Raw genomic sequence first — 17,061 nt, 5'->3', positions numbered from 1 at the left:
ACTGAAGGTCTTAGTAATGTGCACAGAGGGCGTGAAACTCATGACAGTTGAGCTGGGATATAAGAGTTTAGTTGAGTGGCTTGATATAGCACTAATATGCAGAAGTAGGTTGCATTTATTTGTATCAGCAGCAGACTATCAGAAGTACAATGAAGGAGAAGTACAATGAAGGTATTAGTAGTAGTAATATCAGTATGTTCTATATTTCAGAATAATTATAAAATAGAATGACCTAGCTGGGCATGGTGGTGGATCCCTATAATTCTGGCACTCAGGAGGCTGAAGGAGGAGGATCTCCAGGCCAGTTTAGAGCAGCCCTCAATTTACATAACCTATGTAAGGAAAATCATGAAAACCTGTAAGAAAGATTAAAAATTGATTTTAAATAAATGGAGAATGTTAATGGAAAAATATTTAATATCAAAATTGTTCTGTACACATTGCATACTCTGTGCCAGCACCACACAAATCACAACTGCATTATTCATAATACTAGGTGAGTCTAATCCAGTGATGGTGAACTTTTTAGAGCTTTCAGTGATGCAGGCAGCCTGCTGTACCGCATGTGCCATAGGTTCACCACCACTGCTTAAAATGTTACAGGAAACACTAAGGGCTAAGCAGAAGTAGGCCCGCCTGGGTGGTGAGCAGGAAAGAGGTATGAATGACTTCAGAGTGTACAAAGACTTCCAGTACTAGAGGGTGTGATGTTACACGGAGATGAGAGTAATAGGGGAATGAGTTTGAGTTCTCAGAGACCTGTACATGTGGTACAGATGTAGTCTCAGATTAATGAGGAGATGAAAGGACCACTGGATAAATGGAACTGGAAAATGTTTATCCACTTGGGAAAAGGTGAGGTTGGATCTGTACCCCATGCTGTATTTGAAACAGAACAAACCTTCAGATGGATCTAAGTAGTAAATGTCTCAGGTGAGGACTTCGGAACTCTTGAGGGCAGATTTCCCTGTCCAGCTGTGTGGAGCCACAGGCACGCGCCTGGCCCCTGCAGCGCCCCTGCTGGACAACAGCAAGATGCCAGCACCAGACAGCGGGTGCACAGCGTGGAGAACTGGGACTGCGAGCCTTTGACGAAACTGCCTAAAAAAACTGCTGAGGGACCTGTGAACTGAACACTATAAAAAGTTAAATTGGGGGCTAGGGTTGTAGCTCAATGGCACCATGCCTGCCTGGTAAGCTCAAGGTCCTGAGTTCAATCCCCAGACTGCAAAAAAAAAAAAAAAAAGTTCCATTTGGTAGCACACATGAGCCATGAGATGATAGGGCTAACATGTCGTAGAGAAAAGGCTGTTTCAAATCTGCCTGAACTGAGTGGAAAGCAAGCCTCCAAAGAGTCAAGGTGGTTTTCAAATATATTAGTTGCCTGTCAGATAGAAGCTCAATAATACTTGTTAGAGGAAGACGGATATCCAACAATGTGTCATTCACAACATGCAAGATTACTGGACCACAAGAAACTGCCGAGGTGGTTGGTAAATGGGAGAAACACTCAGATAAAACAGCACCAGAGATGACAGGCATGAGCATATGACTTTACAGCAGCTATTACTCATATGTTCCAGAAATTAAGGGAATTAATGAACACAAAAAGGATAGAATAGGAATTACAGTAAACTGCTCGGCATGTGGTGCACACCTGTAATCCTAGCACTTGGGAAGCTGAGGCAGGAAGATCATCATGAGTTCAAGGCCAGCCTGGGCTGCATAGGGAGTTAAGGACAGCCTAGACTACATAGCAAGAGCCTATCTCCCCCGAAAAGCAGTTATAGTAAACAACAAAACAACACTTTGAGAAGCTGATAAGTACATTATTTATTTATATTTTGTTTTTTAAAATCTTTTTTGGAAAGTACATTATTTAGTGTGAAAAACCTAATAGATGGACTTATAGCAGATTAATTACTGTGGAAGTAAACATGTGTACATTCAGTTAACTACAGTGTAATGATACTATCCAGATCAAAGCACAGAGAGGAAACTATTGAATCCAACCGGGAGGAGGTGTAGGAGAAATGTATTTAAAAATTAATGTCTCCAGCTGGGTGTAGTGGTGCACAACTGTAATCCCAGTACTTGGGAGGCTCAGGCAGGACTGCCAGGAGTTTGAGGCCAACATAGTGAGGCTTGGACTACATAGTGAGACCTCTCAAAAGAAACAAAAAAGGCCTCCAGATTCTTCACATAGGAGAAGAATCTTAACCCATGGTCCAAGAATCGCAGTGAAACTCAAGCAGGATAAGCTCACAGCCACATGAGAGTATATTATAGTTGAGTCACTGGGAACATCTGCAAATGAGGAAAATCATTAAAGCAGCCAGAGAAAAGAGAATGTATTTACAGATAGGAAACAGAGGTATGTGCAGTTACTGATCTCTCACTACACAGTGTAAACCCCAGATACAGAGGGCGCCTTCAAAGTGTTAAAAGAACACCTGCTAAATTGGGATTCTGCACACTGTGAAAATGATTTTCAAAACTGAGGGTAAATTAAAGATCTTTTAAAGCGGGGCCCAGTGTCATGCCTCTGGTTCCAGCTACTGAGAGGGGACTTAGGTTGGAAGATCACTTGAGTTCAGGCAACAGAGCAAGACCTCATCTTAGAAACACAAAACTTTTATGAGTTTATGTGTGTGTGTAGTACAGGCTGGCCTCGAGCATATGGTGATCCTCCTGGCTCAGCCTCCTAAGTGCCAGGATTGCAGGTGTGTGTCACCATGCCCATTTAAACAAAACTTTTTAGACAAGCAGGAGCTGAAAGAATCTGTGTCTAGGAGATAATACTGTAAAAAATGCTAAAGGGCGGGGCGTGGTGGTGCACGCCTGTAATCCCAGCACTTGGGAGGCTGAGGAAGGAGGATCACTGCAAGTTTGAGTTTAGGCTACACAGTGAGTTCCAGAGCAGTCTGAAGTGCTCTCATAGCGAGACCTTGACTCAAAAAACCAAAAAAGAAAAAAAAGAAATGCTAAGGGATGTTAATCAGGTTGAAAAAAAGACACCAGTTGGAAATTCAGGTCTAAAAAAAGAGTGAAGAGCACAAAATAGCAAATATAAAATATTTTTTCTCACTTAAAATTGTTCTTTAGACCTTACTTAACTCAGAACACTAACAATGTGTTGTGGGTTTATAACACACAGAGAATCAGTTTATGTGGTAACAGCACAAAGGACAGAGAAAGAACAAATTGTGTCCTTATGTTTTTGACACTGTCAATAAGGTAGTGTAGCAGGCCTCACTGTGGGCCTGCGTTGCTGTTGTAAGTGCTGCCCTGTTGGGACACAGCTACATCCACTTGTTGATGCCTGGTCTGGCTGCTTTTGAGCTGTAGTGGTATGAATTGAACAGTGGCAGAGACTGTGTGGTCTGAAAGGCTATTTACTGTTGAACCTTTATTTTCCGGCACTGAGCAACATCCCCCATCCTTTTAAATTAATTAATTAATTTATTTATTTTGGTACCGGGGATCGAACTTGGGACCTTGCCCTTGCGAGGCAGGTGATGGAACCACTGAGCTAAATTCCTGGCCTCCCTTTTTAATTTTTAAAAAATTTTAGGCAGGGTCTTGCTCAGTTGTCCAGACTGGGCTCAAAAATGCAATGCTTCTGCCTCAGCCTCCCAGAGCGCTGGATTATAGGCACAGCACCATGCCTGGTCACTATCAAGACTCTTGGCCAGGAAATGGAGGGAGAGAAGAGGGAGAGGATGTTAAAAGAAGTAAGATGTGCATGCACATATGCCAAGTCCCATGATGAATGTGACCATGAAGTACTGCAAACATGTACTAGTAAAAACTCTTCAGAAAATACTTACGGGAATTTCCCTGTAGCAACCAGTGAAAAAAATAGAGGGGGATAAGTAGTTAACAGGTTAACGAAGGAAATCAAATATCATTAAAAATACCTAGTTAATTCAAAATGGGGTAGGAAAAGAGACAGTTGCACAGAACAGATAGGACAAATAACAAAGAAATACCAAGGTAGTTTAAATCTAACCATATCAGTGATTATATTAGATGTAAATGGATGGCTGAGCTGGTTAGAGCAGTAAAAATGCGAGAGCAGTTTGTGTGGTGGTGCACGCCTGTAAACCCAGCCACGTGCAGGAGAGTCCCGTAATTACATCAGCGGACTGTTCAAAGGGTCTTTCGAGGTTCAGCACCAGCACCTGGCAGACCAAAACTAGAAGAAAACTTCCTCAGACTAGTAAGAGCTTCTGTTAAAAAACCTACAGCTAAAAAAGCCCCCAAAGAAACAGAAAAACAAAAATTACAAAAACCTACAGCTGACACAATATGTAGTAGTGAATTGGTTATTATTCCTAGTGGTGATTTATCTAGTAGTTGAAAAACTGATTATGAAAATTATGCTGAAGTGTAAAGGACCTGGAACAACCAAAGCAGTTGTCAGAAAAAGAAAAAAAAATCTCACAAAACAAGGCTGGAAGATTTTCACTGCTCGGTTGGTTATTAAGTCTTACTGTAAAGCTGCAGGAATCAGGAGAGTGTCATCTTGACCCGAGCGTAGATGGGCATGCATCAGTGGTGTAGTGTAGCCTGCTGACTTCTCAAGGGCCTTCACATAATTTAAAGGAGGAAAGAACAGTCTTTTTATCAAGGGCTGCAAGAACAGTTGAATATCTCTGTGGGAAAAAAGCCTCCCCTGTACTTAATACCTTATATGAAAGTTGACTCTGAGTGGTTAAAGGAAAAAAATTTAAAAGTAAAAAGTTATAAAAAAGAAAAAGTTGCCTAAAGATTATAGTAGATTTACATGTAAGAAAAAACATAGAAGAAGAAATTTGTACGACTTTCAGATAGATAATTTCTTAGGACACAGAATGAATGACTTCTCACCAGAATATGTAGCAGACTCTTTTGACTCAATTAAAAAAAAAAAAAAAAAAGAAAAGATAAAGCAGCCAGGTATGGTGGCACATACCTGTAATTGCTGCTCAGAGGAAGCTGAGATAGGAGGCTGAGGCAGGAGGGTTGCAAGTCCGAGCACAGCGCAGGGAATTTAGCAACTTGTAGAGACCCTGTCTCAAAATTTTAAAAAATGATTGGGGATATGCAAAGGGCCATGTTTCAATCCCCAGTACTGCAAAAATAAAAAATTAAAACTGAAAGAGTAAAACATTTGAGAAAACACTTTATAAAAATTAGACATTAAAAATATTTTGTATTTTGAGGTAGAAAATCATGTTGAATAAGACAATCTTTTTGTTTTTGTTTTTTGGGACAGGGTTTTGCTTTGTAATTTTGTCTGGCCTAGACCTCACTTTGTAGTTCTGGCTGGGCTCGAACTCTTGGCTATTCTCCTGCCTCAGCCTCCCAAGTGCTGGGATTACAGGTGTGCACCACTACACCCAGCTGAATAAGACAATCTTTGACAAAAAGATTAATAAATGGAAAATTGGAAGCATGCTGAAGTGCACGTGATACAAATTTTGAGAAATACTTGCAGTGCATAAAAGGAAAATTGTGTTTAAAAAGTAGAAGAGCATTCTGAGAACAACTCATAAAAACCAGGTTGGCCTCACAATACAAATTTTTGGAAAATGCTATTTATGTTTGCAAGTGCGTGTATCTGCTCGACAGCATTGGGAAGATAACAAGACCGAAGAGCTGTGGAGCCAAGGTCTCAGGAGAAGTGCACTAGAAAGGCATTTGAGCTTCCTTTCTCCAGTGCGTATGTCCCGTTCCCGGGGGAAACACCCAAGACTGAGGCAAGCAGCACTGTCCAGACGCATAAGGCTCAGGGTGGGAGTACTGTTGGGGCCTGCAGGAAAAGCTATGCTGGGGCTTGAAAGCCTGATCCTCAGGGTGAAGGTGACTCAGAAGGTGTCTAACCTTCCCTTGCAGGGATTCAAGTTTCAGCCAAGTGTGGTGGCCCACATCTGTAATCCCTAGGAGTCTGGTGGGGGGGGATTGCAAGTTTGAGCCCAGCCTGGGCAATTTGGCAGTTTAGTGGGAAAAAGGACTGGGGATATGTAGGTCAGTGGAAAGTTCCTGGGTTTTCAATCCCTTTGCTGCAAAAGGAGAGAAAGAAAAAAAGGGGTGGGGGGTGTCCCACACGCCATCCTCTCGGTTCTGACTGGATTGAGAGGTCCAGGGCCATGAGTTGGCCACGCCTAGCTGCCAGAGTAAAGGGCAGTCTTTGGAGGAAGGCACCGTCATCTGATGCCTCCCAGTGCACCTGCTGCATTTGGCACCCTGTGGACACCGGAACTCGTGGGTGTTCGAGTCCCGTCTATAAAACGGCCTAGGACTTGTATATAACATGCTCACTGTCTTCCCTGTACTGTTACTCATCTCCAGGTTATACAGAATTCCGACACAATGTAAGTGCCATCCAAATGTTGTTATACATAGGTTAGAAAATAACATCAAGAAAAAAATCTGTATATGTTTAGTACAGATGGAGCTTTTGTAAAAAAAAAAAAAATACTGGTTGTTGTTGAATCCACTGATGCAGAGCTGTGGACGTGGAGGGCCAGTGCCGTGTCTGACACTCAGTTCAGGTAACCAGTAAATGCGTGAACCTCACCTGCGACGGAATAACAGGAAGGCAGCAGAAGTCCTCAGGTGCGGCTTTAACACATTCAAGTGTACAACCACTTCTGAAGTCAGATGGAAAATCAGTGACAGAACCTTATGGAACTTTAGAATTGAAAAATGTAACAAATTAAGAATTTGAAGGATGTAGTTCTGGGTAATATGACATAAGAAAAGAGTTCAAATTGCTGAGAAACAAGATGGAAAATACAGAAGCGAGCATAAGAGATGTAGCTGATATAAGAGAGTCTAACACACACACACACACACACACACACACACACACACACAATCCCAGAAAGAGAAAAACGTAAGAGTCAGATAAAGACAGATAGTGTCTGGAAATTTTCAAAATATGGCAGAAGGCATCAAACAACAAATTTCGTAAGCTCTTATGTAGAGCATGACAAATGGATGAAAAATTACACTGTAGCACATACATGCAAAAGCCTGAAATCCAAAGATACAACCTTAAAAGCAACCGTGTAAAGATGCAGTCACTTTCAAGGAAGCAAGGGCGACAGCGGCACTTCCTTCCTCACCAGACGCCCTGGGACCTCAAGGCGGGGGCTGTGCAGAAAGTGGAAGGGCTGCCCTCCAGCGCTGTGGTCAGGGTCATTCCAGACAGAAATGCAGCCTGCAGACTCAGGGTTCGTACTGTGAGAAAGTATCACTTCAGGGGCAGCTTGTGAGTGCAGGATCGGAGCGAGGACACATGCTAAATAATCCTGAGCGAATACTGACTGGGGATACACATGCATGTGTACATTATGAATTGATAACATTCACTTACAGGGCTGTACATCCACAGATTGTATACATGTATATAAAGGGAGAGAAATTGGGAAGGAGGGAAGTGTAATTAATGAATGTACTGAAGTTTCTGCACTTTTTCTGAACAGGCAGAAGTTCTAATTTATATTTGACATTGGTTAAGTTAAGGATTATGTTGTTTCACAAGGTTAACTTCCAAAAAAGTTAGTAAGTATATAACTAAAAGGCTAGTAAACTGGGTGTGGTAGTATATGCCTGTAGTCTCATCTGTTCTGGAGGCTGAGACAGGAGTATCACTTGAGCCCATGAGTTTTAGACCAACCTGGTCAATGAAACAAGAACCTATCTTAAAAAGAGAAAAAGAAAAGTTAATACAAGGGAAAGAATGGAATAATAAAAGCAAAATAAATTTTAGAGAAAGAGGAAGAATAATGTAGGACAAATGAAAAAAGCTTCAATTTAAAGTCATATCTGTAGTTACATTGAAGGTAGTTGGATTAAATTACTAATTGAAATGTAAAGATCACTAGATTGGATTTAACAAAAAACAACGTAAATTCTTTTGCAGAAAGTGTTCTAAAATACAAGGCTCTAGAAAGGTTGAAAGTAAAGGGTACATGGTAATAATATTTGCTTACTCCAGTGAAAATCATGACTATTAATATCAAAGTAGAGTTTAAGAATAAAGCTTTATATAAGTCACTACATTGTAATGATAAAAGGTTCAGTTCCCCACCATGTAATAGCAGTCTAGATTTGTCTGTCATACCATAACCTCAAAATACAAAAAGCAAGGGCTGGGGATTTAGCTCAGTGGTGCTGCTGTCTACCTCGCAAGCACAAGGGTCCCGAGTTCAAGGCCCAGTACCAAAAAAACAAAAACAAAAGCAAAATTTGGGAAAACAAAAAGAAGTAATAATAAAACCACATGTTGGGAGATTTTGGTCTACTTTCAGAATAGACAAACTAAAACCCATCTGGGAGGGTGAGCCAGGAGGATTGCAAGTTTGAGCCTAACCTGGGCAACTTAGGGAGGCCTGACTCAAAATTTTAAGAAAAAGAAAACATATTTAAACAGTCATTTAAAAAAGGGATCCAAGACCTGGCATGTAAAGGTACAAGATCCCAGTAATGAATGTAACTGTACTGTCTACCTAGAATGTACCAATAAATTAAATTAAATTTTAAAAAAAGGGATAAGAAGGTAGCTTAGTGCAAAGGCTCTGAGTTCAGCCCTCAGTATTGTAAAACAAAACACACCCAAAAAAGGTAGGGAACATCTGAACCACTTGATAATGGACGGTGGTTAATTTCTCTACTTCTCCTTTAAAATTGACTATTTTTTTATATATAAAAATATGGTGCCGGGGATTTAGCTCAGCGGTTTAGTGGCCTGCCTTGCAAGCACAGGGACCTGAGTTCAATCCCCGGTACCCCCCCCAAATATGGAACGCTTCACGAATTTGCATGTCATCCTTGCACAGGGGCCATGCTCATCTTCTCTGTATCGTTTCAATTTTAATATATGTGCTGCCAAAGTGAGCACAAGATTAACTGTTTTTGGAGGCAGTGTCTAGTCCCTTGCCACACCTAGCACAGTCTTTTAATCCCAGGACTCAGGGGCTAAGGCAGGAGGATTGCAGTGAGTTCAAGGCCAGCCTGGCTAAATAGTGAGACCCTGTCTCAAAAAACAAAACAAAACAAAAAGCAAAACTTCTAATTTAAAACTTTAAAAATTGTTTTCCCATTAAAACATTCAGAGTTTTTTTATGGAGTGGAAAATCTTGTCTTTACAATTGTAATGGTAGCTAGATTTACAGAGAACTCCGTTAGTATAAGATGACATAAGTGTAAATATGATTTTGACACAGAAATGCGCACTTGAAGTGTTCCTCAGTATTTTAGTCATTTACAAACTAATGACTGAAACCTTGAAACCATCTGAATAAAAATCCTGAGCAAAATCCTATGAAAGCTGTATAGGGGACATTTCCTCCAGATACACTATTGTTTTCAAATGTTGGGCTATTTAGCCTGTGGAACCAGCTTTCTCAGCAGTAGTGGTGCCCATGTGTAACATGAAATTAAAAAAAAAAGGTACTGTGTGTACCTTGCACTTGTGAGGAAGGCACATGATGTTATGGGGCAAATATAAATAATAAAATTGTTGTGGGGCCAGAGGGTTTAGCTCAGTGGTTCCACCACCTGCCTTGCAAGCACAAGGATCTGAGTTCTATCCCCAACCAAAAAATAAATGAAAAATAAAATGGTTGCTAGTGAAACAGATGAACATGTTCACCTCCCACATGTCCCCCTTTCTGTGGAATGAAATGTAAAATTTTATCTATCTCCTCTGTTTGGAAGGGATTTGGCAAGAAAGAAGAAAGGTATAAAGTGAGAGTATAAATCTGGAATGGTGCCTTAAAATTTAACAGGTCCTATGATAACTGTAATCATAATTCACTTAAAGTGATGTTTTTAGATGTTGGCAAATGTTTGAGTGCTTTAATTCAAAAGCACTGGCAATTCTTTAAAGAAATAAATATTGAGTGCCTACTGTTTCCTTCGGTGTAAGGAGAGAGTGATATAATGTGGAGTAAACACAGAGATAGTGTACTTCAGAACTTACATTCTAGTAGTTGTGGGTTGGGGACAGAAACAAAATGCAAGGTTGCACTATATCAGGAACAGCGCAGAGTCCCACGGTGAGAATGGGCCTTCTCTAGGCTGAGGAGGACACCAGCCAATCAGGGGAGGCAGTGTGAGCAGGTGAGGGGGCTACACAGAATCTGAGCTGGGGTCTGCCAGGTGGGAGGGCCTCTGTGAAGAAGCTAGACAGGCAAGGAGGGCTGGACGAGTCTGACTTGGTGGGGCAGGTGAGGGATTTAAGGCTTTCTCTTTGGGCCTCTCATTGCATTATTTGATGCAGGTGAGTAAAACATTCAAATTTGCATTTTGAAAAGTTGCAGTGTGGAGAATAGTTGGGAGGCTCCATCTTATTTAGCAGAGAGTTCAGGTGAGAAGATCAAGATGGGCTAGAGTGAGAGAACCAGAGAAAATGGTCCCCCGAGTATTTAGGAGACAACTTTGTTTTCTTTTTCTTTTCTTTTTTTTTGGTACTGGGGATCGAACTCATGACGTTGCATTTGTGAGGCAGGCATGCTGCCACTTAGCTAAATCCTTGGCCCAGATAACTTTTGACGGGACTGGGTTGTAGGACATTAGATATGAACTAGAAGACGGTATCCAAGTATTTTAAGATCTACTTCAGATTAAATGAATACATATTGAGTGGTATGTTTTGAAAATGCTTAAAAGTGAAGGAGTTACTTGAATAAATATATTTAGTCATCTGTATGAAGAATATTATGTAACCAAAGGTGATGTTTATGAGGAATTAAATTGACATACGTATTTTGGGGGTGCAGTGTTGAAATTTGATACATGTACACAATATAGTGATCAAGTCATGGTACTTAGCATTTTCCATCTCCTCAAGTATCTTTTCTCTATGTTGGAAACCTTTAACTCATCTCCTGCAGTTATTTTGGAATGGTTGTAGACTGTAGGTGCCCTGTTGTGCTATGTAGGAACAACAGCAGAGTTACTCCTCCCTCATCCAGCTGTGTGGACACGCTCTGTCATTCCCTCTCCTCCCCTAGCCTCTAGTGGCCTCTGTTCTACTCAGACACGTTTTTAATGGCATTGAAAAACCTATATTGCATGACCACGCATAATACGAAATTGTTTACTGTGTGGATATGCCCAGCTCACTGTATATATTCTTACCTATAAAATTATAAACTGAAGCATGATGATTATCAGAAATAACTCTTTTTGATATACAGAAACCTCAAGAGGAGCATGCTCCTAATGGTCCAGAACTCCTGAGGAAAAAACGTACGACACTAGCTGAAAGAAATACTTGTCAGCTTTATATTCAGACTGATCACCTCTTCTATAAGTACTATGGGACACGAGAAGCTGTGATTGCCCAGGTATGTGTGGTCATGCACCATTTTAGCTCTTCTGTTGTTGAATTATACTTATATTTTCCTTCAAAAATTAAAGTCAGTGAGTATACATGACTTGGAAAAAAGGAAAATGCATTTTCAGTTGTGATTGATGAAACACATGTAGTAAGTGCAAAGATAACTGAAAAACCAGTGAGGATATTTCATTCAAAGGAGAGGTACAGGGCTGGGGATTTAGCTCAGTGGTGCCACCAGCTGCCTCACAAATGAAAGGTCCTGAGTTCGATCTCCAGCATCCCTCCCCCAAAAGAGGTGTGGGAGAATGATTTTCTGAAGAAAATGCCCTCGCGGAAGCTTACCTTTATGTTTTGCCTTTGGGCCTGATGCTGGGGATTAAATGCTAGCCAAGCATGAATCCCTTTGAAAATAGTTTTCATTTGTGATCCCAAAGAGGAGAAGGACAGGGCAATCCTTCTAAGCAGAAGTATTCTACCTCTGTTCTGTGTTCTCCTTTGCTCAGTGCTTTTTAAGTCTCATAATTGCACTTGTGTCTTCTCAGTCCTTATGAAAGTTTACATTTTTGAGGATACTCCTTCTAAATGTCCTTGAGGATGTCCTGAAAGAGTTTCATGAATCCATTTTTGATTAAAAGGATTTGAACCTAAGAGAATGAGAGTACCACCAGTGTAAATGATGGATTTTGGTGGTGGAAATGAGCTTAGTTTTAGCTGGCTGTAAAAACCACATGCCTACATAGGTGAGTTCAAGGTCTGCCTGAAGTACATGGTGAGACCCTTTTTCAGTGAGAAAAAAGGCCAAGTGATTTGTTCCTTTGGACAACATGGAACTAGAACTCGAGGAAGGTTAGCCTTGAGCTTTCTACTTAGAGTGAGTTGAAGGGAACAAAGGGAATGGTTACAGTGTGGGAGGAGTGAAATTCAAGGAGAAGTCACTGGAGTGTATATAGTGAGTGAGGGAGACATGAGAAAGCAGGTTTCAAGGGAAGATGCATTGTGGAGAAATCGAAGAAATTAGTTTTCAGTTGCTAGAAGATTATTGATGAGCAGAAGCTTAGCAAAAGAAACAGTGAAGGTTTCAAGAGATGTGAGAGACAGATGATATGATGGCTTAGAAATAACATGGAATTTGGGGGGACCTGTGGGGAAATAGGGAATACATGAGCAAGTTTATAGGCAGAGGAAAACAACTCCGTAGAGTAACAATGTAAGATATAAGAGAAAGACATAGATGTTCTTGAATATCCTCAATACTTCTGAGAAAAACAATGTTTTTGAACATCCAGTAAGGATTGGGGTCAGTAATAAAGAAAAGTTAGACTTTAAGGAGGACTTATTTTGAGGAAGATAGAGATGGATAAAGGTAGGGAAATTTCTATCCCCGATATGAAAAAAAGGGAAATTTAAAAGATGGGAAAGGCAAGGTGAATACTCAGTAAGTGTAAGATACACATATTTAGAGAAGTGTCTGAACTGTCCCTCTTGCGAGAGGCGTAGAAACAGTGAATTGGTACGGCATTGTTAGGGCAGCTGAGGTTAGACAGCATGCATTTATAACGGGCCAGTCAGCACTGTTACATCTCTCCTTAGTCTGATATTTTCAGGGAGGGTCATTAAATCAATCATTAAGGATAAATAAAAAGCTTGTACAAAAAGGCACAGGCCGTGACTGTAGGATGGATTGAGAAACAGCTTTTATATGACCAAAGCAAGAGTGGGTTTTTTTTGTTTTTGAAAGAGACACAGAGAAGAGTATGAAAAGACACAGTATATCTCAGCCATAGCTCACTAATCTTTGCTATTTTTCTGTCCAGGATATGATGTAATATTTAAAAATTTGAATATTGTGGGATATAATTCTAGATTTTGGAAGTGGAAGTTCCTAATCTTTTTCATATTTTAAAATTGCCTCTAAATTGTTCTCTCTTTTTCAATTGATTAGATATCCAGTCATGTTAAAGCAATTGATACAATTTACCAGACCACAGACTTCTCCGGGATCCGAAACATCAGTTTCATGGTGAAACGCATAAGAGTAAGGACCTTCAATAGTTAAAGATAATTAAGAAATGAAAAAAGGGCCATGCTTACAAAAGAAAATGACTTGCTTTTTCATCTATGCAATAAATACGTAATTTAAATAGTTACATTGTATCTAGTGACTGTTTACATTTATTCTTGGCTTTTACTCATGTATACACACAGGGGCACTTGGGTTTATAGTTTAAGGATTGAATCTATAAGACCTAAATTTGGACTGAAATAATGATAAAGTAGCACTGTTTTCCATTAGGAAAGCCCTCATTCCTCAGGAATTTATAGAAAACTTGGCATGGCTTTTCCCCTTCTGTTATTCCCCAGTGTGAGATTTGCCTTGTGGCACATTTAAGGTTCCAGGGCAGAGAGAGGATAGATAGATTCAGTGTTTAAAATTGGAAGCTGGAAAAACACGCTATAATCTTTTTTGAAAGTTCGTATCAATCCCCCCCCCCCCGGTCCTGGGGCTTGAACTCAGGTCCTTGCACTTGCGAGTATGTGGTGGAACCACTGAGCAAAATGTCCAGCCCTGCCCTGTATCAAGTTTTAAAAACTCTTTCAGGAAAGAAAACCATTTTTTTCTAAAGTGCTTTGACCACAGAATCTTTTTTCATGTGTTATCACCCAAAACTCCAAAACACCTTTTGAGAAGTGTTGATTCAGAACTATGGGGTCATTAGTTTTACTGTTGTTATAGGTTATAAATAAATACTAAATTACAAAATTGACCTAATTGTAATACTAAATTACAAAATTGAGCTAATTGTTTCAAAATTTTTCAGGTTTTCTGAATGTACATGTACAGCTTTTTGAGACTATAAACTAGATATACAACCTGAGTTAAAAAAAATCTGTTACAGTAGTATTTGCCAGTGTTTATTTATATTTATGTTTTCTTGTTTCTCTTAAAATATGGTAGACTAGATAAATGTATATACTAGAAAATGATAGTATATTTAGTAACACAGCTACAAGTAGCTCTTGCTTTTAAAGGCAGTATAATTAAATCTTAAATTGGATTGTCTTCTGAAATATAGTTTGTAGATTTACAGCATAAGAACTCTGTTTAGTCAGTCAATTGCTCTCATATATTATGAGAAAAGTGTAAATCCTCAAGTGAGCAGGTAAAAGTGCTAAGTAGCAGGTCAAAATTTAAGTATGGCTGTTCAGTAAGCAGAGCAGTAAAATATGAAGTAGAAAGCAGAGAACACCTGAACACATTTTGGTAAAGCACAATTATTATTTTTATTGTGGAGACAAGAGTCTTAGTATATAGTTCAGGCCAGCCTTGAGCGCACTGTGTAACCAGGCTGGTCTCAAACTCAAGGAGATTCACCCTATCTCAGCTTTCCGAGTGCTGGGAGTACAGGTGTGTGCCACCATACCTGGCTGAAGCACATTTAAAAAAAATAAAATGATTTGCATTATGAGAAAAATACACGTATATAAATAGCCTTCATTGAAATTAAAGCTGTACTTTTTACTTTTCTTGGATACACAGTGTCATTGTGTATGTAGTCCAGGCTAGCCTTGAATTCACTGTGTAGCCCAGGATGGACCTGAGCTCCAGGCAGTCCCACCTCAGCCTTCTGAGTGGTTGGGAGTATGCCGCCATGCCTGGCTTAAAACTGTAGTTTAAATCTCATCTGTTGACCAAGACCTGCCATGTAAAGGTACAAGACCCCAGTGATGAATGTAACTGTACTGTATACCTAAAATGTACCAATAAACTCAATGAGAAAAAAAAAAGAATCTCATCTCTTGAAGGTTGTATATGATTCATTAAATTATTTAAAATTTATGTTCTATCAGTAAATATTTATTAATAATATATTTAACATATGTTACTAAAACTTAGATGCTTTTTAAAAAATTTATAGCCAGCATAACAGAAGTATCAGGAAATACCATTTTTGTATTCAGTAGTAGAGACCTATCTGTTTTTAATCATGGGTTATTTATAATATACATGTGATTGTTTTGAATTTTTTTTTATTAAATGACTGACTACAACTGAATGTTTTTAGTTGTTAATGAATAAACCTGATCGAAGCCTGGCCCAGTGGTATGTGCTAATAATCTCAACACTGAGGGAGGCTGAGGCAGAAGGATCACAAATTCAAGGCCCATAAAAGGCAACTTGTGAGCCTCTATCTCAAAATAAAAAATAAATTTAATAAACAGGCTAGGGGTGTAGTTCAGTGGCACAGTGCCGCTGGATTCAATCCTCAGCTCTGCAAAAACCAAAAAAACCCACAAACTAGATGTTCTGAGGTCTATCTTAGGCAGCTGCCCTTCATTTATTTATTTTTCTGGTTCTGTGATCAGCTCATGGTGTGGGTGGTGGGACCATCCCCAGCGCATTGTCAAGGCTGGATTCTCCATCAGCCCTGAACATCCTGTCCAGTCAGTGCAGGAAGAGGCGACTCAGATTTGCTAATGTTACTTACTGTTTAATGTTTTGGATTTTTAGATCAATACAACTGCTGACGAAAAGGATCCCTCAAATCCTTTCCGTTTCCCAAATATTGGCGTGGAGAAGTTTCTGGAGTTGAATTCTGAGCAGAATCACGATGACTACTGTTTGGCCTATGTCTTCACAGACCGAGACTTTGATGATGGGGTTCTCGGTCTGGCTTGGGTTGGAGCACCTTCAGGTAGCTGATCTAACTGTTCTCAACTTCAACAGTTCCTGAGACAGAAGCAGTTTTTAGGGACGACTGAGTTGTACAAAGTATAGGAGAAACCAATGTTGTGCACTAATCCTAACTCACATCACTTGAGTTATGCAAGATTCATAAGCATAATATAGATGGCAAAATACACGAAGCAGCTTTTTATTCTGAAATGAATACAGGGAAAGATCTTCACATTGTGGTATATTCAGTAGCTGAAATAATTTTATGGCTTTTTTCCCCCACAAAAGTTAAATGCCATTAAATACATATTTTATATAACTAATAATACATATCTAATTTTCATAATAGAGGCTAAGCTGTAAGGGGAAAACTGCTTTTGTTTTGTCAAAAGGGGAAAAGGAAAGGGCCGGGGATTTAGCTCAGTGATTCTGTCGCCTGCCTCATAAGCGCAGGGTCCCACGTTCAGTCTCCAGTACCCTGCCCCCCAAAAATGGGGACTTTTTTCTGTTGTGCAGGGAGATAAAGAGCAGAGATGAGGAGCAGCAGGTAGAGGGAAAACCTGCCTTTTGTAGTAGTTTATTTCTAGTCTTTATTTTAACCTAAGGAAAGTGCTAGCCATGGATGGTGACTCATGCCTGTAATCCTAGCACACGGAGGCTGAGGCAGGAGGATTGCCACAAGTACAAGGCCAGCCTAGGATAGATAGTGGTTCCAGGCCAACCTGAACTACTAAGCGAGACCCTGTCTCAAAAATAAAACAAAAAAAAAAGGAATGTGCTCTTTGAAAAGAGATTTTGGCAAGAGCCCCAAGACCCATGGCTCCTCTGGTATTAGCTACTGCCTGGACCCGCATTTTACTGAGATCTCCATGTTAGCCCTGCAAGCTGCTTCCTGAGGTAGGACCATCCTCTTCCCTGAACGTAACAGAGGTGTCGCTTATAGTATGATCAGTTCAGTCACCTGGTTTAGAGAGAAGCAGATTTATTAGTTGAATGATAAGTAGAGCTGTGGAACTATATGAATCTGTTTTCCCTTCTTCTGATGCTT

The 17,061-nt window shown here is 40.0% G+C and overlaps 1 protein-coding gene and 1 non-coding gene across 2 annotated transcripts in view; one reads left to right on the top strand and one right to left on the bottom strand.

Annotated features, from left to right (window-relative positions):
• Window positions 1–17,061, top strand: part of Adam10 (ADAM metallopeptidase domain 10) — a 108,018-nt gene that overhangs the window by 57,909 nt on the left and 33,048 nt on the right. The window contains exons 5-7 of the mRNA XM_033756250.1: window positions 11,196–11,345; window positions 13,281–13,373; window positions 15,849–16,032. Coding sequence (XP_033612141.1) covers window positions 11,196–11,345; window positions 13,281–13,373; window positions 15,849–16,032 — 427 coding nt within the window. The remainder of the gene's footprint in view (window positions 1–11,195; window positions 11,346–13,280; window positions 13,374–15,848; window positions 16,033–17,061) is intronic.
• Window positions 8,787–8,893, bottom strand: LOC117283393. Its single transcript, XR_004514370.1, has one exon. It is a non-coding gene; the product is annotated as a U6 spliceosomal RNA (small nuclear RNA).

The sequence above is a fragment of the Fukomys damarensis genome, unplaced genomic scaffold (genome assembly GCF_012274545.1).
Source record: "Fukomys damarensis isolate Sample0158 unplaced genomic scaffold, DMR_v1.0_HiC HiC_scaffold_25, whole genome shotgun sequence".
NCBI lineage: Eukaryota > Metazoa > Chordata > Mammalia > Rodentia > Bathyergidae > Fukomys > Fukomys damarensis.
Note: the sequence above shows the minus strand (reverse complement) of the source record. Positions and strands in the feature narration are given on the sequence as shown.